This window comes from Antennarius striatus, chromosome 18 (assembly GCF_040054535.1).
Source record: "Antennarius striatus isolate MH-2024 chromosome 18, ASM4005453v1, whole genome shotgun sequence".
NCBI classification, from domain to species: Eukaryota; Metazoa; Chordata; class Actinopteri; order Lophiiformes; family Antennariidae; genus Antennarius; species Antennarius striatus.
In genome coordinates this window covers 700,001-722,500 of record NC_090793.1, presented here as the reverse complement: position 1 = coordinate 722,500, position 22,500 = coordinate 700,001, and the positions used below count along the sequence as shown (strand labels likewise).

Genomic DNA, 22,500 nt, shown 5'->3' with positions numbered 1-22,500 from the left:
ATAGATTAGTTTACTGTCACTTCTACGACTGAGGAAGAAGAATCCCTGGGATCAGCAGCGCCCCCTACCATGAGGCAGGAGAACTGCGTGCCTCACTTCATGTCTTTTCCCAGCGGTTTCAGGACCGCTCAGCTCCAGAGAGACGTTACGTACATGGAGTTGTTGATAGAAAAACACAACATTATATACATTAGATAAATTATTGGAATTTAGTTTATAGATCAAACGTGTTTGAACATTTTAATAGTGACGTATAGAGAGACAGCATTATGGTCTGTTTAGCTACCAGCACAGCTAGTGGAGTCATTGATCAATCCATGATCAATGACTCACCGCAGGTCTCTGATCAGGATTTCAGCAGTAAATGTGAAAATTCAGCAATTTTGAGTAAAAGTAACCTAAAATTGGTGACGTTAAACATTAAATAACTTTATAATACACATCAGTGGACAAATAGAACCATTTAATTTATTAGTTCCATTTTTGTCTGTTATGATGACAGGTGAGGCCGTTCTCACCTGAACGCACGTCACCGAACCAGAGAGCAAACGAGAAAATAAAGCTAAAAGAAACAACTTTATTCAAATCAACAACGATCACACAGCTTCAACCTGTCCAGGTACTAGTCACCTGTCCAGGTACTAGTCACTTGTCCAGGTACTAGTCACCTGTCCAGGTACTAGTCACCTGTCCAGGTACTAGTCACCTGTCCGGGTACTAGTCACCTGTCCAGGTACTAGTCACCTGTCCGAGTACTAGTCACCTGTACAGGTACTAGTCACCTGTCCGGGTACTAGTCACCTGTACAGGTACTAGTCACCTGTCCGGGTACTAGTCACCTGTACAGGTACTAATCACCCCTATTCCAGGTACTAATCACCTGTCCAGGTACTAATCACCTGTCCAGGTACTAATCACCTGTCCAGGTACTAATCACCTGTCCAGGTACTAATCACCTGTCCAGGTACTAGTCACCTGTCCAGGTACTAATCACCTGTCCAGGTACTAGTCACCTGTCCAGGTACTAATCACCTGTCCAGGTACTAATCACCTGTCCAGGTACTAGTCACCTGTCCAGGTGGGCTAAACATCCACCCCCTCCCTTAGACTAGTGAACAACTACAGGGGGTTGATGCTGGTTCCCGGTGGGGGGGCTGTCAGGCTGGTTTCTGGAGGACGGCGCGAGGCGAACGACAGGAAGTACTCTCTGGCGAACTGGTAGACGTCATCTGGTTTCCGTAGCAACAGGAACTGCAGGAAGTCAGACATGAGGGCCCGGATCTCTGGATGCCGCCTCAGGTAGGAGGCGTGGTCGGTCTTCAGCTCCGCCTGTCCAATGAGAAGCACACGTTCACCTGGTGTCGACGGATGGGTCGGATGGGTCGGATTGGTCAGACGGGTCGGATGGGTCGGATGGGTCAGACGGGTCGGATGGGTCAGATGGGTCGGATGGGTCGGACGGGTCGGATGGGTCTGATGGGTCGGATGGGTCAGATGGGTCAGATGGGTCGGATGGGTCAGATGGGTCGGATGGGTCGGACGGGTCGGATGGGTCTGATGGGTCGGATGGGTCAGATGGGTCAGACGGGTCGGATGGGTCAGACGGGTCGGATGGGTCAGATGGGTCGGACGGGTCGGATGGGTCAGACGGGTCGGATGGGTCAGACGGGTCGGATGGGTCGGATGAAGCAGTCAGGTGACATCAACATCGTTATTTACCTTTCTGCCCAGGAAGTTGGAGCGCATCTCCATGTCCTCTTCCCAAAGCAGGGGGATTATCTCTAAACACACACACACACACACACACACACACACACACACACACACACACACACACACACACACACACACACACACACACACACACATTAAATCATATTTAACAGTCTCTTTGTGAAGCAGCTTCTGTATGTGAAGCGATGGTCACCTGGTTGCCGTGGCGATGGCGACGGCATTCGTCTCATGGCGACCGGGGATCCGACCTGCTGTCTGCTGGCCAGGTGTCTGATGCACGACACAGGTGTAACGGTCAGTGTGTGTCTGGACAGGTGTGTGTCTGGACAGGTGTGTGTTTGGACAGGTGTGTGTTTGGACAGGTGTGTGTCTGGACAGGTGTGTGTTTGGACAGGTGTGTTTCTGGACAGGTGTGTGTCTGGACAGGTGTGTGTCTGGACAGGTGTGTGTCTGGACAGGTGTGTGTCTGGACAGGTGTGTGTCTGGACAGGTGTGTGTTTGGACAGGTGTGTGTCTGGACAGGTGTGTGTCTGGACAGGTGTGTGTTTGGACAGGTGTGTGTTTGGACAGGTGTGTGTCTGGACAGGTGTGTGTCTGGACAGGTGTGTGTCTGGACAGGTGTGTGTTTGGACAGGTGTGTGTCTGGACAGGTGTGTGTCTGGACAGGTGTGTGTTTGGACAGGTGTGAACACCGACTCACCTCTGAAGCCACAAACAGGAAGTGTTTGATCTCACCCGTCAAGCAGGAAGTAGTTCCTCCAGCTGGAGGCGCCATCCGCGCCGTGAAGCGTCTTCTCCACCCCGAACACCTCCGCCAGGTGACCTCCGACCTCCATCTGCTGCAGGCCCAGCCCCCTCTGACCACAGGGAACCGGGGTTAGTGGGCAGGAGATCGCCCACCTGGGAGGAGGGGGTCACGTGGGTGTGGACACTCACAAACGTGACATGGACCAGGTGTGACCCCTGGTCCAAGGACACAAAGGTCAGCGGTTCTGGTAGGTTCCTCCTCAGAGCGATGAGGCGCAGCAGGAGCAGACTGGAGCCTTCAGTCACCAGACCTTCAGACGCGGGGTGAGAAACGCTCTCCTCCATCACGTCCTGCACACAGAGAACCTCAGGAGAACCCACAGAACTACAGGAGAACCCACAGAAGCTCAGGTGAACCCACATCCTACAGAACATCAGGAGAACCCACAGAACATCAGGAGAACCCACAGAACCTCAGGTGAACCTACATCCTACAGAACCTCAGGAGAACCCACAGAACATCAGGAGAACCCACAGAACCTCAGGTGAACCCACATCCTACAGAACCTCAGGAGAACCCACAGAACCTCAGGTGAACCCACATCCCACAGAACCTCAGGAGAACCCACAGAACCTTAGGAGAACCCACAGAACCTCAGGAGAACCCACATCCCACAGAACCTCAGGAGAACCCACAGAACCTCAGGAGAACCCACATCCCACAGAACCTTAGGAGAATCCACAGAACCTCAGGTGATTCCACAGAACTTCAGGAGAACCCACAGAACCTCATATGAACCCACAGAACCTCAGGTGAACCCACATCCCACAGAACCTCAGGAGAACCTACAGAACCTCAGGAGAACCCACATCCTAGGAACCTCAGGAGAACCCACAGAACATCAGGAGAACCCACAGAACCTCAGGTGAACCCACATCCTACAGAACCTCAGGAGAACCCACAGAACCTCAGATGAACCCATAGAACCTCAGGTGAAACCACATCCCACAGAACCTCAGGAGAACCCACAGAACCTCAGGAGAACCCACATCCTAGGAACCTCAGGAGAACCCACAGAACATCAGGAGAACCCACAGAACGTCAGGTGAACCCACATCCTACAGAACCTCAGGAGAACCCACAGAACCTCAGGTGAACCCACATCCCACAGAACCTCAGGAGAACCCACAGAACCTCAGGAGAACCCACAGAACCTCAGGAGAACCCACAGAACCTAAGGAGAACCCACATCCCACAGAACCTCAGGAGAACCCACAGAACCTCAGGAGAGCCTACATCCCACAGAACCTCAGGAGAACCCACAGAACATCAGGAGAACCCACAGAACCTCAGGAGAACCCACATCCCACAGAACCTTAGGAGAACCCACAGAACCTCAGGAGAACCCACAGAACCTCAGGAGAACCCACATCCCACAGAACCTCAGGAGAGCCTACATCCCACAGAACCTCAGGAGAACCCACAGAACATCAGGAGAACCCACAGAACCTCAGGAGAACCCACATCCCACAGAACCTTAGGAGAACCCACAGAACCTCAGGAGAACCCACAGAACCTCAGGAGAACCCACATCCCACAGAACCTCAGGAGAACCCACATCCACATCTGTGGGACCACCTCTGCTCTTCGGACCCGGCACCCGGAGGCGCTCGTCATCATCACCGGTGACTTTAATCACGTCACCTTGGACTCATCTCTCCCCACTATGGTCCAGTGTGTAGACTGTCCCACACGGAAGAACAGAACCATCGATCTGTTCTACGCTAATGCTAAGGAGGCATACACCGTCACCCCCCTCCCTCCACTAGGTAAATCAGACCATAACCTAGTGTACCTACAGCCCACCTACATCCCGCTGGTGAAACGGCTGCCAGCAACAACACGACAGGTCAGGAGGTGGTCCCCGGAAGTAGAGGAGATGCTGAGGGACTGCTTCCAGACCACCGACTGGGATGTTATTGTGGGCTCACATGGGGAGGACATTGAGGGGGCAGCTCAGTGTTTTACAGACTACATGAACTTCTGTGTGGACACCGTGGCCCCTGTCAGGACAGTCAGGTGTTACCCCAACAACAAACCCTGGGTAACCAAGGAAGTCAAGGCTGTCCTGAACAGGAAGAAGCGGGCGTTCAGGAGCAAGAACGAGGAGGAGATGAGGAAGGCCCAGCAGGAAGTGAGACTCTGCCTGAGGGAGGCCAAGGAGGCGTACAGGAGGAAGCTGGAGAAGCAGCTGGGACGCAACCAAGTGCGGGAGGTCTGGAATGGGATGAGAACCATCACCGGACACGGGAAAGGGCGCAGCACTGTGGAGGGGAATATTGAACGAGCGAATGAACTAAACAGCTTTTTCAATCGGTTCAGCTCCCCCACCACTCCCGGCTCCTCGTCCCGGGCCTCTTCCTGTCCTGCAGACCGCTCCACTGATGCTCCCTCCTCCTGTGCTTCCTCTCCTTCCACCCCTGCCACTTCTCCCGAGCCCACTCCAAGAGCTGCGAAGCTCAACGGCCCCACCTCAACCACTGGACTTCCAACCTCGCCACGACCTCCTGCTCCCACCACGACGGAGACCATCATCACTGCAGACCTGGTGACGATAACGCTGAGGAGGCTTCGACCCTATAAGGCGGCTGGACCGGATAAGATCTCCCCAAGACTCCTGTTTGTCTTCTATGGTGACCAGCAGCACGGGGGCGCCACAGGGGACCGTTCTCTCCCCCATTCTCTTCACCCTCTACACATCAGACTTCAAGCACAACTCGGATACATGCCACATACAGAAGTACTCCGATGACACCGCGATAGTGGCATGTATCCGGGAGGGTGATGAGGGGGGTACAGGGCATTGGTGGCTGCATGAGGGGGGGTACAGGGCATTGGTGGCTGTATGAGGGGGGTACAGGGCATTGGTGGCTGCATGAGGGGGGGTACAGGGCATTGGTGGCTGCATGAGGGGGGGTACAGGTGGTGCCAACAGAACCAGCTCCAGCTCAACGTCTCCAAGACCAAGGAGATGGTGCTGGATTTCCGGCGGGCACCTCCCTCTCCACAGCCGGTGATCATGGAGGGCAGTGAGGTGGGGGGGGTAGGAAACTATCAGTACCTGGGACTGCAGCTAGACAGCAGACTGGACTGGTCACTCAACTGGGACTGTGTGTACAAGAAGGGGCAGAGCAGGATGTACTTCCTGAGGAGGCTGGCCTCCTTCAACATCTGTCCTGAGCTCCTTCTCATGTTCTATCAGTCCGTAGTCTCCAGTGTGCTGTCATACGCCATTGTGTGTTGGGGTGGGGGGGCCAGGAAAAGAGATATGGACCGTCTGAACAGACTCATCCATAGAGCGGGCTCAGTGGTCGGGCTGAGCCTGGACTCTGTGGAGACGCCTCCGGGGAGCAGGACCATGTCTAAATTCAGGGCCATCTGTCTATCTATCCCACAGAACCTCAGGAGAACTCACATCCCATAGAACCTCAGGAGGACCTCAGGTGACCCCACGTCCTACAGAACCGTCCCACACGGACTCACCTCCCCCACGGTGGTGACCTGGTGGACCATCAGCTGCCCCTCCCGCTGCACCACGTGACACCTGCGGTCCAAACGTCGGCCTTCGAGCTGGAGGATAGAAGAACAAACGGTGGGAGGGGGGCGGGGCCAGGTGCGAACAGGAAGTGGAAGACCTCGTGACGACTCACCTGGACGTACTGGTGGAGCTCCTCCTCCAGCACCTGCAGGTCGGTGGTGATGAACGCCGTCACGGTGGTCCCACAAGGCGCGTCATCGATGGCCCCCTCGCTCTGCGCGCGCAGCATCACACAGGCCCGCCCCGCCAGGTGCGCGAGCTCCACGGACACGCGGAACCGGCCCAGGTGACGCCCCGCCTCCGACACGGTCACGAGGGATTCAGAAAACACGCATCTCTGCAGCTCCGTGGGCTCTGGTTGGGTGGAAGAGACCCACGTGACCCTCGTTTCCGTGTTTCCGGGAGGTGACAGGAGCAGGTGGCGCGCGCTCTGCACACCTTGCGCACCTGGTGGCGCGTTGCGCGCGCACCTGCGCGCACCCCGGCGGGTCCAGAACGCAAAGACTCACCGATGTCGGACAGGAACGCGATGACGTCATCAGAGGCTTTCACCTGCCCTCCGTGATGGGGTCCCTTTGCCTCCGCTGAGGCACCGGCGGGGGTCGCGTCGTCCCGGGGGGGGTCCATTAGTTTCCAACGGCGGATTAAAGTCAGTTGAAGCAGCTTAATGATGGAGTTTTAACGCGCTCCGGTCTGCGGCTCCTTTTCCCAAAGAGTCCTCTGTTGTCATGGCAACGAGGTCACAGCACCGCGAAGCCGGAAGTGCGCAAACGGATGTGCGGGATGAAGGGGAAGGAAAGATAAAATAAAGATACATTTACTGAATTCACATCAGAAGTTTACAATAGTTTAGATCGGACGGCGGGTTCATGTGGAAAATAAAGCTGTTGTTTAAGACAGAGACAAACGTCATGATTTATAGAAATTAATTTATTAAGACTTTTTAAAAAGATCTTTTTTTTTCGTGGTAATTGATTTTAAACATTAAAAACATAATACATAAACATGTTTAACATGCAAGAGTATATATAATAACAGAAATTATGTCTAGGATCATCAGATCCCTGGTGGTCTAGTGGTTAGGATTCGGCGCTCTCACCGCCGCGGCCCGGGTTCGATTCCCGGTCAGGGAACTTCTTTTCTCACCGTTAATAACAGAAACGATGGACTGTTAATAACATTATAAACTCATTTTTATCCAATGAATTTATTAAAGCAGCACTCAGAAGGTAACAGCAAAGCAGCCGAATGACAGCCGTAACTAACAATCATGTAGGCTCGCCAACTAGCCGATAGCACACGCTAGTTGTTGCTGAACTGACGAGCTTTGACAAATACACACAAATACATCAGGTTACCATAATGTCATGCTTTCTAAATTTAAATGTTCAACTACAGCAGAAATATTGTGGTGAACTTTGAGTCAGATTAATGTCAGACATCAGCACCTGTGCCCCAGTAGAGCAACATCAGCACCTGTGTCCCAGTAGAGCAACATCAGCACCTGTGCCCCAGTAGAGCGACATCAGCACCTGTGCCCCAGTAGAGCAACATCAGCACCTGTGCCCCAGTAGAGCAACATCAGCACCTGTGCCCCAGTAGAGCGACATCAGCACCTGTGCCCCAGTAGAGGTGTGAACAGTGCCAAGCCAAGCAGCAGCCGTCCGTCGTATCTCTGGTTCTGTTGGTGTTGAACCATAACGCTGGTGGACCCGTGAGGCACAGGTGACACACCCCAAGCCAGCCTGGACAGACTCCAGCAACCCCTGTGACCCCGTGAGGCTGAAATAGCAGCCGGAGACGAGACGATTAGCTCCGCCTCGTCCTACAGAAAGCAGATGGATTTCAGAACGTCTGTCCAGGGTTCTGTCCTGCGTCCTGGACCACAGTGACCTCCTCCAGAGGCACAGGTGACAGCACTGGATGGAGGGACTGGGGACACATCAAACCATCAAGCTGGACACCAGTGGCCACTGTGGGTGATGTTCATGAGTGGGTTTGAGTGGACTTACACTGAAGGCCTCGTTTTTCTTCAAGAAAAGTAGAAACGCTGGTGACGGGTGAGGAATGGGAGGAAATAAAACCCTACACACCCTGAAAGACACACACACACACACACACACACACACACACACGTGACGAGATGCAGTTGTGTGTGTCGTCCTGTTAAAGAACAGAAACACACACGTTACCTCCGACACACGACCAGCAGCACAGCCAGGAGGATTATGGGTAATCCAAGTGAAACCACAATCAGGACGACGTCGACTTCCTGAACTTGTTCCAACACTGTGGATCAATCCCTTCATCATTCATTCATTCATTCATTCGTGCAATTTAAAAAAACTTTATTTACACTTCCACATATCGACCAGTGAAAACGCAGCGCCGATCGGGACGCGAACCCACCGATGGGCTGACTCCAGTCGCTCCAGTGGGGGTCCTGCTGGCACGCGGCCCTCATGCGGGTCCTGATCCTCACCCGGTAGGCGTGACCCGGGTCCACGCCCGCCTCCCTGTAGGTCAGCTGGTTCCTCACATGTCGGGGCGCCTCCTGGTCGCCCACGTCCAGCTGGTACTCAAAGCAGGAGGGGTTGGTGGGGCCGCGGCTGTGGGGCAGACCCCACGCCACCAGCAGGTCTCCACTGGCAACGGAGGCGGAGATGTTGGGGGGCGGGGCCAGGACCTCTGTGGGACAACAGGTTAGCATTCTAATGCTAAGCTAATGAGTATTTAGCGCTAGTTAGCTGGTGTTGCAGCGTCACCGATGTCCTCCATGTCGTATGAGCGGCTGTAGACCGTCCAGCGGTTGCCCACGGTTACGTTAAACCGGATGACGACGGATGACGTCGGCGGTGCTTCCAGACTCAGAGACATCCAGCCGACTCGTTCATCCAACCGAACGGCGACCGACTGGAGGGTCCTGCTGTGGTCACACACACTGGAGACACACACACACACACACACACACACACACACACACACACACACACACACACACACACACACACACGTGTTGGTACCGGTTCATCATCACACGCGGATCAGGTGTGGATCAGGTGTGGATCAGGTGTGGATCAGGTGTAGATCAGGTGTGGATCAGGTGTGGATCCGGTGTAGATCAGGTGTGGATCAGGTGTGGATCCGGTGTAGATCAGGTGTGGATCAGGTGTGGATCAGGTGTAGATCAGGTGTGGATCAGGTGTGGATCCGGTGTAGATCAGGTGTAGATCAGGTGTGGATCAGGTGTGGATCAGGTGTGGATCAGGTGTGGATCAGGTGTAGATCAGGTGTAGATCAGGTGTAGATCAGGTGTGGATCAGGTGTGGATCAGGTGTAGATCAGGTGTGGATCAGGTGTAGATCAGGTGTAGATCAGGTGTGGATCAGGTGTGGATCAGGTGTAGATCAGGTGTAGATCAGGTGTGGATCAGGTGTGGATCAGGTGTGGATCAGGTGTAGATCAGGTGTGGATCAGGTGTGGATCAGGTGTGGATCAGGTGTAGATCAGGTGTGGATCAGGTGTGGATCAGGTGTGGATCAGGTGTAGATCAGGTGTGGATCAGGTGTGGATCAGGTGTGGATCAGGTGTAGATCAGGTGTAGATCAGGTGTGGATCAGGTGTGGATCAGGTGTGGATCAGGTGTAGATCAGGTGTGGATCAGGTGTGGATCAGGTGTAGATCAGGTGTGGATCAGGTGTGGATCAGGTGTGGATCAGGTGTGGATCAGGTATGGATCAGGTGTGGATCAGGTGTGGATCAGGTGTGGATCAGGTGTGGATCAGGTGTGGATCAGGTGTGGATCAGGTGTGGATCAGGTGTGGATCAGGTGTGGATCAGGTGTAGATCAGGTGTGGATCAGGTGTAGATCAGGTGTGGATCAGGTGTGGATCAGGTGTGGATCAGGTGTAGATCAGGTGTGGATCAGGTGTGGATCAGGTGTAGATCAGGTGTAGATCAGGTGTGGATCAGGTGTGGATCAGGTGTGGATCAGGTGTGGATCGGGTGTGAACCTGATGTGGACAGACAGCTGGGCGTCCTGATGTAGGACAGGGAACCACCAGGAACAGTTGAGGAGCTGCGTCGGTCGGACGAGACACAGGAAGTTCTCCGACACCACCTCCTCCTCCACAGAACCTCCCTCCAGCGACGAAACGGAGAAGAACTGAGAGAACGTCAGCGATAGAGAACGTAGACAAGAGTTAATGTAGAAATTAATAATATATAAAAGAATATAGAAAATAATTAACGTAGAAATTAATAATATATAAAAGAATATAGAAAATAATTAACGTAGAAATTAATATAAAAAAGTATTAATATCGAAAATAATTGATATATGAATGCATAAAGAAATAAATTAATATAGAGATTAATAAACAAATTAGTATAGAAAATAATACAGGAAAGAATATAGACATGAATTAACATAGAACAGTTAACATAGAACAGAGTTAACATAGAACAGAGTTAATATAGAACAGAGTTAACATAGAACAGAGTTAACATAGAACAGAGTTAACATAGAACAGAGTTAATATAGAACAGAGTTAACATAGAACAGAGTTAACATAGAACAGAGTTAACATAGAACAGAGTTAACATAGAACAGAGTTAACATAGAACAGAGTTAACATAGAACAGAGTTAACATAGAACAGAGTTAACATAGAACAGAGTTAACATAGAACAGAGTTAACATAGAACAGAGTTAACATAGAACAGAGTTAATATAGAACAGAGTTAACATAGAACAGAGTTAACCTAGAACAGAGTTAACATAGAACAGAGTTAACATAGAACAGAGTTAACATAGAACAGAGTTAACATAGAACAGAGTTAACATAGAACAGAGTTAACATAGAACAGAGTTAACATAGAACAGAGTTAACATAGAACAGAGTTAATATAGAACAGAGTTAACATAGAACAGAGTTAACATAGAACAGAGTTAACATAGAACAGAGTTAACATAGAACAGAGTTAATATAGAACAGAGTTAACATAGAACAGAGTTAACATAGAACAGAGTTAACATAGAACAGAGTTAACATAGAACAGAGTTAACATAGAACAGAGTTAACATAGAACAGAGTTAACATAGAACAGAGTTAACATAGAACAGAGTTAACATAGAACAGAGTTAACATAGAACAGAGTTAATATAGAACAGAGTTAACATAGAACAGAGTTAACATAGAACAGAGTTAACATAGAACAGAGTTAACATAGAACAGAGTTAATATAGAACAGAACAGTTAAACCTGTGTTTAAACTAAAGGTTTTATTTCATCTGGACTAAAATAACTTCTCACAGAAACGTCTTCATCCCAGCAGACATCCAGGTCATCATCCTCTGTAAGGACACACCATATATCTGTAGTCACACACACCGACTGTGTGTGTGTGTGTGTGTGTGTGTGTGTGTGTGTGTGTGTGTGTGTGTCATTAAATTACCCACCACTTTGCGATGCACACAAAACCAGGAGACTGGACCAAAGTAATGACTGGAGAGAAAACAGCTTCATGTCCAATCTAGAAGTATCACACACACACACACACACACACACACACACACACACACACACACACACACACACACACACACACACACCCTGGCTGTTTCTACTTCCTCTTTCTAAATCCCTCATTTAGAAACTTACAGTAATCAGAGTGAAACACAAATTCAATGAGGACAGTAATAACACACACACACACACACACACACACACACACACACACACACACACTCACACACAGTTAACTGCGCTGTGTTCAGTTCTTTCTCCAGTTTCTTTTGTCGTGTTCAGCTACAAATGTTGAGCACATCTTTTTTTTTTCAAATCTAATGACCTCGTTTGTTTAAATACCATTCTTTCTTATTCTTTCTTCCCATGTTGTTTTAAACTGCTTTACTTCTGACCAGCAGGAGCGTTCACATCGTGGACGGGGACGTCCCAGTGGGACGGAGTGTTCTTACCTGCTGCTGTGCGTCCACTCGTCCTCGTCCGACTGCAGACGACCGTCGTTCTGAAGAAAGAAGAAGCGTGACACCAGCTTCAGGAAACAATCTGAGTCACCCCCCCCCCCCCACGGGAGAGCTCAGAGGTCACTGGGGCGTCACTGGGGCGTCACTGGGGGTCTGTGCGTAAAGCTTGAACTATGTTTACCTCAGCATCACAGTAAGGTGAGAGAAACCGCCTGAGGTGAACTTGTCCCGTCTGTGCCCCGCCCATTTCATGATGTCAGCTGGGTCAGCCCCGCCCCCTTACACCACACAGATCTCTACATTTAATCAGGCTCAGTGTCTTAGCAATGTTTCAGTGTTCAATGCTTTAAATGTTGGTTCTATTTTAATTACAATTTTAATCATGATAGAGACGTTTTCCGCCTGTTTGGATGCAAACAGGCGGAAAACGTCTCGTTGTGACGTCAGATTCTGACGTGTAAATTAAAACTCTGACGCTCTGTGAAGCTGAACGAGATCATTTCCTAATCGTTTCTGACATGATGTTCACCTGACAACAAATTAATGTTTAGAAAAGTTTTTTAAAAATGCTGACTGCTCTGATCTCTGATTGGCTGATCCCCCTCCAGGGGAGGAGGTTGCCTAGCAACAGGTGATGGAGACATTAACGAGTCTAAACGAATCGGCTGATTAAAAAAGGTTTAATAAAACATTCACACACATGTGTTTACAACCCCTCCTGTGGCCCCCAGCGCCCCCAGTGAAGTGGTCCTGCAAGTCGGCGTTGGCCCTCAGGAAGCGTCCCATCGTCTCCAGGCGCTCAGCCGCCTGCGGGCCACGCCCCTTATTCAGGTCACATGTTCTAGAGGCTGCAGATGTACCTGCACCAGCACGAACTCACCTGAGCCTTCGTCTCACCCTCCTCCTCAGCAGCACACAGCAGCTCCTGCAGCACCTGGGCCTCCCATTGGAGGATCAACTCACTGCTGATCTCTGATTGGCTGAAGAAATCCGTCTGGATGTCGTCTGAGTCGGGACAGTGCATCCCATCCAGAACGCATATGGACAGATCCAGGTCCAGCACACACACACACACACACACACACACACACACACACACACACACACACTCACACACACACACACACGTCTCATCACCAATCACCTCTAATGATAAGGTTCCATCCAGATCAATACTGTGTTTAATACTCGTCTGTGATACAGGAACACGAATGTTCCTCCAGTATGTCCATGTTAACCCTTTATATTCAGGACACACGTATGTCAGACCAACACGTGTCACACATGATCACGTTTATTTATATAAAATAGGAAATGTTCACACAGAATAAACACAGTAACTATTGTATTTATGTGTTTATTATATATGTATATAAAATGTACATGAATGTATTTAAATAAACAATATCATATATATACAGTATAGTATAGAGTACATATTATATATAAAAGTAAATATTATATATAATATATATTTAAAGTACATATTAAATAATAATTACATATAATATTTACTTTTAAAAATAATATTTACTGTTTACGATATTAGTCGAGAGTAGAGTAGAACTTTATATAATTATATATTATTACTATATATGAATCATATTGTTATATATATAAATAAATTCATTATGTTATAATATAAATTATTATAATATTATATTATTATTATAAACAGTAACTTCTCTCTGGGCTTTTCCCAAAGTAGCTGTGACGTCATCAGAACTTGACCTGGTGTCACTCCGGTTCCACGTTCACACGCAGACTCGGAACCGGAGTTTTCAAAGACCATGGGAAACATTCGTTGTGGTGAGGTCGGTACCGGAACCAGAGAATCCGGTTCGGTTCCGTTAACACCCGGCTCCGTGTGGACGTGACGACCGGACTCACCGCCGTCCCTCTCGGTCTGCAGTCCGACCCGCAGGGCCTCCTCAGCCGGGGGTTCGCGTTCAGCAGGTCCCGGTGGAAGTCCCTCAGGACCGGGTCCATGAAGCGGCGCAGGCCGTCCCCCAGGAGGACCAGAGACTGACCCGCCTTCAGCCAGTTCAGGTAGTCCGGGTCGTTCAGACTGGCCGCCAAATCCCGGAGCGACATGTAGGACACAACCACTTCCGGCTTGGTGCAAGCACTTCCTGTTAGCAGCAGCCCGCCCACTTCCTGCTCGCACAGTCCGCCCACCAGATGGCGCTGCCTGCACGTGAATGGCTGGAGCCGATCCGCTGCTGGCTGCAGGAGGAGGAAGGCCCGCCCCCTTTGCTCTGATTGGTCCAGCGGCAGCTGGGCGGTGCTAATAGGCTAGTTTAGCCGTCCGTCACCGCTGCTGTAAACAGAACTAAAGTAAAGGTGAGTTGAGTCTCTATGGATTAAAATCATTCATGGAGAAATGAATAAAGACACATAAATAGATGAATAAATAAATAAATAAAAACATAAAAACATAAAAATAATAAATAAATAACATTTATTGATCTCCTTAGGGAAATTACTTTTGTGTGCTTCAAATATTGTGTGTTTGTGTCTTCAGAAACTAAATGTGACCTTATGCTTCCGTCCTCACCTGCTCCACAGGTGAGATCACACATTCAATCCGCCCAAACACCCGACGGAGTTGGTCGCCTTGAGGCGGCCCCTCCTGAGGCATCATCAAGCCCCTGCACCATGCTGCTGGGGGAGAGACACCCAGAAGAAACGGGGCCCCTCAGGTGCAGGCAGTGGGGCCCCTGAAGCTGCTGCTGGAGGCGTACCTCAGGGAGGAGCTGGGGGGGGAGCAGGTGATCAGTGAAACCACAGGAGGAGCTCACAGAGAAATGAGCTGTGTTCACCGAATCAAGACACACACACACACACACACACGCACACACACACACACACACAGACACACACACACACACACACGCACACACACACACACACACACACACACACACACACACACACAGACACACAGACACACACACGCATGCACGCACGCACACACACACACACACACACACACAAAACTTGGTTTATGTCGTCTGGAGTTACTATGTTCATCTGTTTTCGAGGGTCACAGGGGTTTCTGGGACCTATCTCAGCAGGGGACACTCCGAGCCAGACGCCAGCAGATCCTATTTATGTTCAAACAGATCACATGACCCACAGAATGCTGCAAAGTTTCCTTCATTAGCAGCTAATTCTCATTAGCCACATTAGCAGCGTGACCCCTGACCCTGACGGACGTCCTGATAAAGGAACGTGTGAACACGTGGGGGTTCTGGGATAACGAGGCGGCGTGCTGAGAGCAGCGTGAACACGGATCCACGCCCACCGGTGGAAACCAGAGACTTTGTGTTGAATCAAATAATTTCATCTTTACATGAAAATTTAATTATCGTCTGTTAGGAGGGGAGAAAAACAAATAGCTCCATCTGAGTAATGAGATCTCTGTGGGTCTGGTTAAAGCAGATTAGAGAGTGTGTGTGTGTGTGTGTGTGTGTGTGTGTGTGTGTGTGTGTGTGTGTGTGTGTGTGTGTGTGTGTGTGTGTGTGTGTGTGTGTGTGTGTGTGCCCACAGTGTTTTTTTAAGCAGGAGATCAGAGGGACATTAGTATTCTGAAGTGAATCACGTGATCAGGCCTCGCTGTGTCACACACACACCAGAGACACACTGCGGGGCGGCCGGTATTACCCAGAGTTCACTGCGCGAAAAATGGTCACGGCTTTTGCCGGTAGGAGATGGAGGAGAACACAAGGAGGAAGAGTAGTGGGGGGGGGGTGAGGATGATTGACAGGCGCGGCTCGTGTTAGGTCCCCCCATCAGAACGTGTGGAACACAAATGCGCCCCCACCCCCCCGCGGCGCGCTGACAGTTACAATATCCACAGATCCCGGGTCTGCGCTTAGTGTATGAACGTACGCGTGCACGTCATTCCCCGTGCGCGCCCGGGCACGTGTGTGGGATGGATGAGTGTGTGTGTGTGTGTGTGTGTGCACGCGCGTTCTTATTTTTGTGCTGCGTGTGTTTGTGCGTGTTTGTCATTTTGATCGCCACCCACATGAATATGCAAATGAGCTCAGCGGATGCGCTCAGCATTAAAGCCCCCCCCCCGCTCCACCGCTGACCCACTTTCACACACCGCGGTGTGTGTACGCGCGTGCACGCGCGTGCTTATCAATGTATTTTGCAGAGCTCGGAGAAATCGTAAGTGTGTGTGTGTGTGTGTGTGTGTGTGTGTGTGTGTGTGTGTGTGTGTGTGTGTGTGTGTGTGTGTGTGTGTGTGTGTGTGTGTGTGTGTGAGTTGTTCTATGAATCATAACTGTTTATGAGGCGAACGCACGTGCAGTGAAGTCTCACCCACTGACGCACGTGAACAGGTGTGAAGGCAGAGCACGTTCACACCTGCTGACCAAACACACCCACACACCTGATCCGGATCACGACTACAACTCCTCCCTGATGAGGTCAGAAAACATGAAGACACAGGTGAAAACATGAAGATACACAGGTGAAAACATGAAGACACAGGTGAAAACATGGAGACACAGGTGAAAACATGAAGACACAGGTGAAAACATGAAGACACACAGGTGAAAACATGAAGACACACAGGTGATAACATGAAGACACACAGGTGATAACATGAAGACACAGGTGAAAACATGAAGACACAGGTGAAAACATGAAGACACAGGTGAAAACATGAAGACACACAGGTGAAAACATGAAGACACACAGGTGATAACATGAAGACACACAGGTGATAACATGAAGACACAGGTGAAAACATGAAGACACAGGTGAAAACATGAAGACACAGGTGAAAACATGAAGACACACAGGTGAAAACATGAAGACACACAGGTGAAAACATGAAGACACAGGTGAAAACATGAAGACACACAGGTGATAACATGAAGACACAGGTGATAACATGAAGACACAGGTGAAAACATGAAGACACACAGGTGAAAACATGAAGACACACAGGTGAAAACATTAAGACACAGGTGAAAACATGAAGATACAGGTGAAAACATGAAGACACACAGGTGAAAACATGAAGACACACAGGTGAAAACATGAAGACACAGGTGAAAATATGAAGACACAGGTGAAAACATGAAGACACAGGTGAAAACATGAAGACACACAGGTGAAAACATGAAGACACACAGGTGAAAACATGAAGACACACAGGTGATAACATGAAGACACACAGGTGATAACATGAAGACACAGGTGAAAACATCAAGACACAGGTGAAAACATGAAGACACAGGTGAAAACATGAAGACACACAGGTGAAAACATGAAGACACACAGGTGATAACATGAAGACACAGGTGAAAACATGAAGACACACAGGTGATAACATGAAGACACAGGTGATAACATGAAGACACAGGTGAAAACATGAAGACACACAGGTGAAAACATGAAGACACACAGGTGAAAACATTAAGACACAGGTGAAAACATGAAGATACACAGGTGAAAACTTGAAGACACAGGTGAAAACATGAAGACATACAGGTGAAAACATGAATAAACAGGTGAAAACATGGAGACACAGATGAAAACATGAAGACACACAGGTGAAAACATGAAGACCCAGGTGATAACACGAAGACACAGGTGAAAACATGGAGACACAGGTGAAAACATGAAGACACAGGTGAAAACATGAAGATACACAGGTGAAAACATGAAGACATACAGGTGATAATATGAAGACACAGGTGAAAACATGAAGATACACAGGTGAAAACATGAAGATACAGGTGAAAACATGAAGACACACAGGTGAAAACATGAAGACATAGGTGAAAACATGAAGATACACAGGTGATAACATGAAGACACAGGTGAAAACATGAAGACACAGGTGAAAACATGAAGATACACAGGTGAAAATATGAAGACACAGGTGAAAATATGAAGACACACAGGTGAAAACATGAAGACACACAGGTGAAAACATGAAGACACACAGGTGATAACATGAAGACACCGAGGTGATAACATGAAGACACAGGTGAAAACATGAAGACACAGGTGAAAACATGAAGACACAGGTGAAAACATGAAGACACACAGGTGAAAACATGAAGACACACAGGTGATAACATGAAGACACAGGTGATAACATGAAGACACAGGTGAAAACATGAAGACACAGGTGATAACATGAAGACACAGGTGAAAACATGAAGACACACAGGTGAAAACATGAAGACATAGGTGAAAACATGAAGATACACAGGTGAAAACATGAAGACACAGGTGAAAACATGAAGACACAGGTGATAGCATGAAGACATAGGTGAAAACATGAAGACACAGGTGAAAACATGAAGACACAGGTGAAAACATGAAGACACAGGTGAAAACATGAAGATACACAGGTGAAAATATGAAGACACAGGTGAAAATATGAAGACACACAGGTGAAAACATGAAGACACACAGGTGAAAACATGAAGACACACAGGTGATAACATGAAGACACCGAGGTGATAACATGAAGACACAGGTGAAAACATGAAGACACAGGTGAAAACATGAAGACACAGGTGAAAACATGAAGACACACAGGTGAAAACATGAAGACACACAGGTGATAACATGAAGACACAGGTGATAACATGAAGACACAGGTGAAAACATGAAGACACAGGTGATAACATGAAGACACAGGTGAAAACATGAAGACACACAGGTGAAAACATGAAGACATAGGTGAAAACATGAAGATACACAGGTGAAAACATGAAGACACAGGTGAAAACATGAAGACACAGGTGATAGCATGAAGACATAGGTGAAAACATGAAGACACAGGTGAAAACATGAAGACACAGGTGATAGCATGAAGACATAGGTGAAAACATGAAGACACAGGTGAAAACATGAAGACATACAGTTGGAAACATGAAGACACAGGTGAAAACATGAAGATACACAGGTGATAACATGAAGACACAGGTGAAAACATGAAGATACACAGGTGAAAACATGAAGACACAGGTGAAAACATGAAGACACACAGGTGAACACATGAAGACACACAGGTGAAAACATGAAGACACAGGTGAAAACATGAAGATACACAGGTGATAACATGAAGACACAGGTGAAAACATGAAGATACACAGGTGAAAATATGAAGACACAGGTGAAAATATGAAGACACACAGGTGAAAACATGAAGACACACAGGTGAAAACATGAAGACACACAGGTGATAACATGAAGACACCGAGGTGATAACATGAAGACACACAGGTGAAAACATGAAGACACAGGTGAAAACATGAAGACACAGGTGAAAACATGAAGATACACACGTGAAAACATGAAGACACAGGTGAAAACATGAAGACACAGGTGAAAACATGAAGATACACACGTGAAAACATGAAGACACACAGGTGATAACATGAAGACACAGGTGAAAACATGAAGACACAGGTGATAGCATGAAGACATAGGTGAAAACATGAAGACACAGGTGAAAACATGAAGACATACAGTTGGAAACATGAAGACACAGGTGAAAACATGAAGATACACAGGTGATAACATGAAGACACAGGTGAAAACATGAAGATACACAGGTGAAAACATGAAGACACAGGTGAAAACATGAAGACACAGGTGAAAACATGAAGACACACAGGTGAAAACATGAAGACACAGGTGAAAACATGAAGACACAGGTGAAAACATGAAGACACACAGGTGAAAACATGAAGACACAGGTGATAACACGAAGACACAGGTGAAAACATGGAGACGCAGGTGAAAACATGAAGACACAGGTGAAAACATGAAGACACAGGTGATAACATGAAGACACAGGTGAAAACATGAAGACACACAGGTGAAAACATGAAGACACAGGTGAAAACATGAAGACACACAGGTGTTAACATGAAGACACAGGTGAAAACATGACGACACACAGGTGAAAACATGAAGACACAGGTGAAAACATGAAGACACAGGTGAAAACACGAAGACACAGGTGAAAACATGAAGACACAGGTGAAAACACGAAGACACAGGTGATAACATGAAGACACAGGTGATAACATGAAGACACAGGTGAAAACATGAAGACACAGGTGAAAACATGAAGACACACAGGTGAAAACATGAAGACACAGGTGAAAACATGAAGACACAGGTGAAAACACGAAGACACAGGTGAAAACACGAAGACACAGGTGAAAACACGAAGACACAGGTGAAAACACGAAGACACAGGTGATAACATGAAGACACAGGTGAAAACATGAAGACACACAGGTGAAAACATCAAGACACAGGTGATAACATGAAGACACAGGTGAAATGGACTCCTCCTGAACAGATGGCGCCCCAGAGAGGCGGAGCCGACCCTATTGCTCCAGCCGACTTCAAGGGGTTAGGGTCAGCGTCCTACAGGCTGTAGCGATGTGCCTCCTAGCGGCGGGCGCTAGCTGCTTGTAGCCGCTAAGCTAACGGTGATCTGTGTGAGCTCTATGCAGACGACTCCCTCATTAACACAACACCACCTCACTGAGAAGAAACACGCTAGGAGGAGAAGAACATGCGTGGCTTCATCAGACCTGCACACGGAGCTGCAAACCCTGACAGACATTCCTCGGCGTGTCTTACCCAGAAGCCTCGGCGGGACTGAACTGAGTGAAGGAGATCAATGGGGGGATTATGGTCGACCGTGGCGCCGTTACAGATCCAGAGGCTTCCTTTGATCCGCTGTCGGCGCATCCGAGAGGTCCCGCTGCCGATGATAATGATGCTGAGGCCCCGGCCTGCCCCCCCCACCTCAAACCCACCCCACTCCCCCCTCCTCCCGCCCCACTCCCCCCCGCCACAGAGAGAAAAGCCCGGCCTGTGGGGGGGCTGAGTGGGATTCACACAAATTTATCCCAACAAATGTTGTTTTCTACCCGGAAAAGAATGTTATTGATGCAACAGCAGTGTGTGTGTGTGTGTGTGTGTGTGTGTGTGTGTGTGTGTGTGTGTGTGTGTGTGTGTGTGTGTGTGTGTGTGTGTGTGTGTGTGTGTGTGTGTGTGTGTGTGTGTATGCTCCAGCAGTTTCCTCCATCACATTAGATTCAGCTGAACACCTCTGTCCTCTTTCAAGGACACCCATCTCTGCTGCACGTCTCTCTCTTTTTCTCTCTCTCAAATGCACACACACACACACACACACACACACACACACACACATACACACACACACACACACACACACACACACACACACACACACACACACACACACACACACACACACACTGGCACTCCCTCTCACTCTTTGTGACAGTGTCGGAGACGGCTGCTGACATTCTGGACAGTTAAAGGCTTAAAGTGGAGTGTGTGTGTGTGTGTGTGTGTGTGTGTGTGTGTGTGTGTGTGTGTGTGTGTGTGTGTGTGTGTGTGTGTGTGTGTGTGTGTGTGTGTGTCTCAAAGGCGCTCAGATAACACCTCCTCTTCTTCTTCATCTTATCTGAAGGAGTGCTGTCCTGCACCGCTGCCTCCTCGTCCAACCGGGTGTCGGCCGGCGACTCTGATAATCCCACTTTGATAATCCCACTCTGATAATCCGGCTCTGTTAATCCGGCTCTGTTAATCCTATGTGAGGTCAATAATCTCTTAATTAGTGCTAAAGGGGAATTAGATTAGGCTTTTGTTCATTACAGAAACAGCTCTAGTTAACCAGATTAGCGCTGTGTGGATTAGGAGGGATGAGGAGGAGACGAGGAGGTGAGGGAAGGAGAGAACGGCTGCGTCTGATTGGCTGTCAGTCAGGTGAGGAGAAGGATGCCAGGGCTCCCTATTGGCGGCTGAGCAGGTGGGGGGGGGGTGTCTGGAGGCTCGACAGTTCAACAATACAGGGTGAAACACACGTAATCTCAGTCGCCTCGGCATCACCACGGCAACAGCCTCTGGCCAACACGCCTCCTCCAGCATCCTTCTCTCCTCTCCTCCTTCTGCTCCTGAAGAGTTTTTCTCTTCATCTTCTTCATTTGATGGACCCCCGCTGAGACGAGTCCATCCCTCTCTCTTTCTCCCTTCTTGCCCCCCACCCCCACCCCCACCCGTTACCCCTCCTCCCTTCTTTACCTCCGTCTCCTCTCCGTCTATCCGGCCCAGCGTGGGTGGCTGACTTTAATGAATTCTCTTTTCTCTCTGCAGCCAGGCACTGATTTCTGATTGTAGAGAGGTGTGTGTGTGTGTGTGTGTGTGTGTGTGTGTGTGTGTGTGTGTGTGTGTGTGTGTGTGTGTGTGTGTGTGTGTGTGTGTGTGTGTGTGTGTGTGTGAGCCTGAAGGACACACACCTATAAGACACACCTCAGCGTCTCACTGCTTCCTCATCCCAGACGGAGGCTTCGAGTTACTTTAAAATACATTTACCCTCTTCCTCTTTCCCTTCGTTTCTCTT

General features: G+C 48.9%; 2 protein-coding genes and 1 non-coding gene across 3 annotated transcripts; 1 reads left to right on the top strand and 2 right to left on the bottom strand.

Moving 5' to 3' along the window:
* Positions 1–649: 649 nt before the first annotated feature.
* On the bottom strand, positions 650–6,803 carry catip (ciliogenesis associated TTC17 interacting protein). Its single transcript, XM_068341129.1, has 8 exons — positions 6,590–6,803; positions 6,193–6,434; positions 6,026–6,112; positions 2,671–2,832; positions 2,470–2,591; positions 1,928–2,004; positions 1,720–1,781; positions 650–1,329 (listed from the first exon to the last, which is right to left on the bottom strand). The coding sequence occupies exons 1-8, from the start codon at positions 6,705–6,707 to the stop codon at positions 1,120–1,122; spliced, it is 1,080 nt and encodes a 359-aa protein (XP_068197230.1). The 5' UTR covers positions 6,708–6,803; the 3' UTR covers positions 650–1,119.
* A 338-nt stretch (positions 6,804–7,141) lies between these two features.
* trnae-cuc (transfer RNA glutamic acid (anticodon CUC)) lies at positions 7,142–7,213 on the top strand. The gene has a single exon. It is a non-coding gene; the product is annotated as a tRNA-Glu (tRNA).
* LOC137612557 (granulocyte-macrophage colony-stimulating factor receptor subunit alpha-like) lies at positions 7,169–14,163 on the bottom strand. The gene is made up of 11 exons (XM_068341140.1): positions 13,959–14,163; positions 12,949–13,073; positions 12,060–12,109; positions 11,541–11,614; positions 11,395–11,435; positions 10,094–10,245; positions 8,846–9,021; positions 8,490–8,768; positions 8,273–8,369; positions 8,093–8,174; positions 7,169–8,012 (listed from the first exon to the last, which is right to left on the bottom strand). The coding sequence occupies exons 4-11, from the start codon at positions 11,605–11,607 to the stop codon at positions 7,926–7,928; spliced, it is 981 nt and encodes a 326-aa protein (XP_068197241.1). The 5' UTR covers positions 11,608–11,614; positions 12,060–12,109; positions 12,949–13,073; positions 13,959–14,163; the 3' UTR covers positions 7,169–7,925.
* Positions 14,164–22,500: the final 8,337 nt, after the last annotated feature.

Bases quoted from the DNA above. Each gene is read 5' to 3' on its own strand.
- catip (XM_068341129.1), bottom strand. From the start codon at position 6,707: ATGGACCCCCCCCGGGACGACGCGACCCCCGCCGGTGCCTCAGCGGAG. The intron at 6,435-6,589 runs GTGAGTCTTTGC...CCACCCAACCAG, and splicing joins CGCGTTCCTGTCCGACATCG to AGCCCACGGAGCTGCAGAGA. The intron at 1,782-1,927 runs GTGACCATCGCT...GTGTGTGTTTAG, and splicing joins GCCATCGCCACGGCAACCAG to AGATAATCCCCCTGCTTTGG.
- LOC137612557 (XM_068341140.1), bottom strand. From the start codon at position 11,607: ATGAAGCTGTTTTCTCTCCAGTCATTACTTTGGTCCAGTCTCCTGGTT. The intron at 9,022-10,093 runs GTTCACACCCGA...GTGTGTCTCCAG, and splicing joins CAGCTGTCTGTCCACATCAG to TGTGTGTGACCACAGCAGGA. The intron at 8,013-8,092 runs GTAAGTCCACTC...ATGTGTCCCCAG, and splicing joins AGAAAAACGAGGCCTTCAGT to TCCCTCCATCCAGTGCTGTC.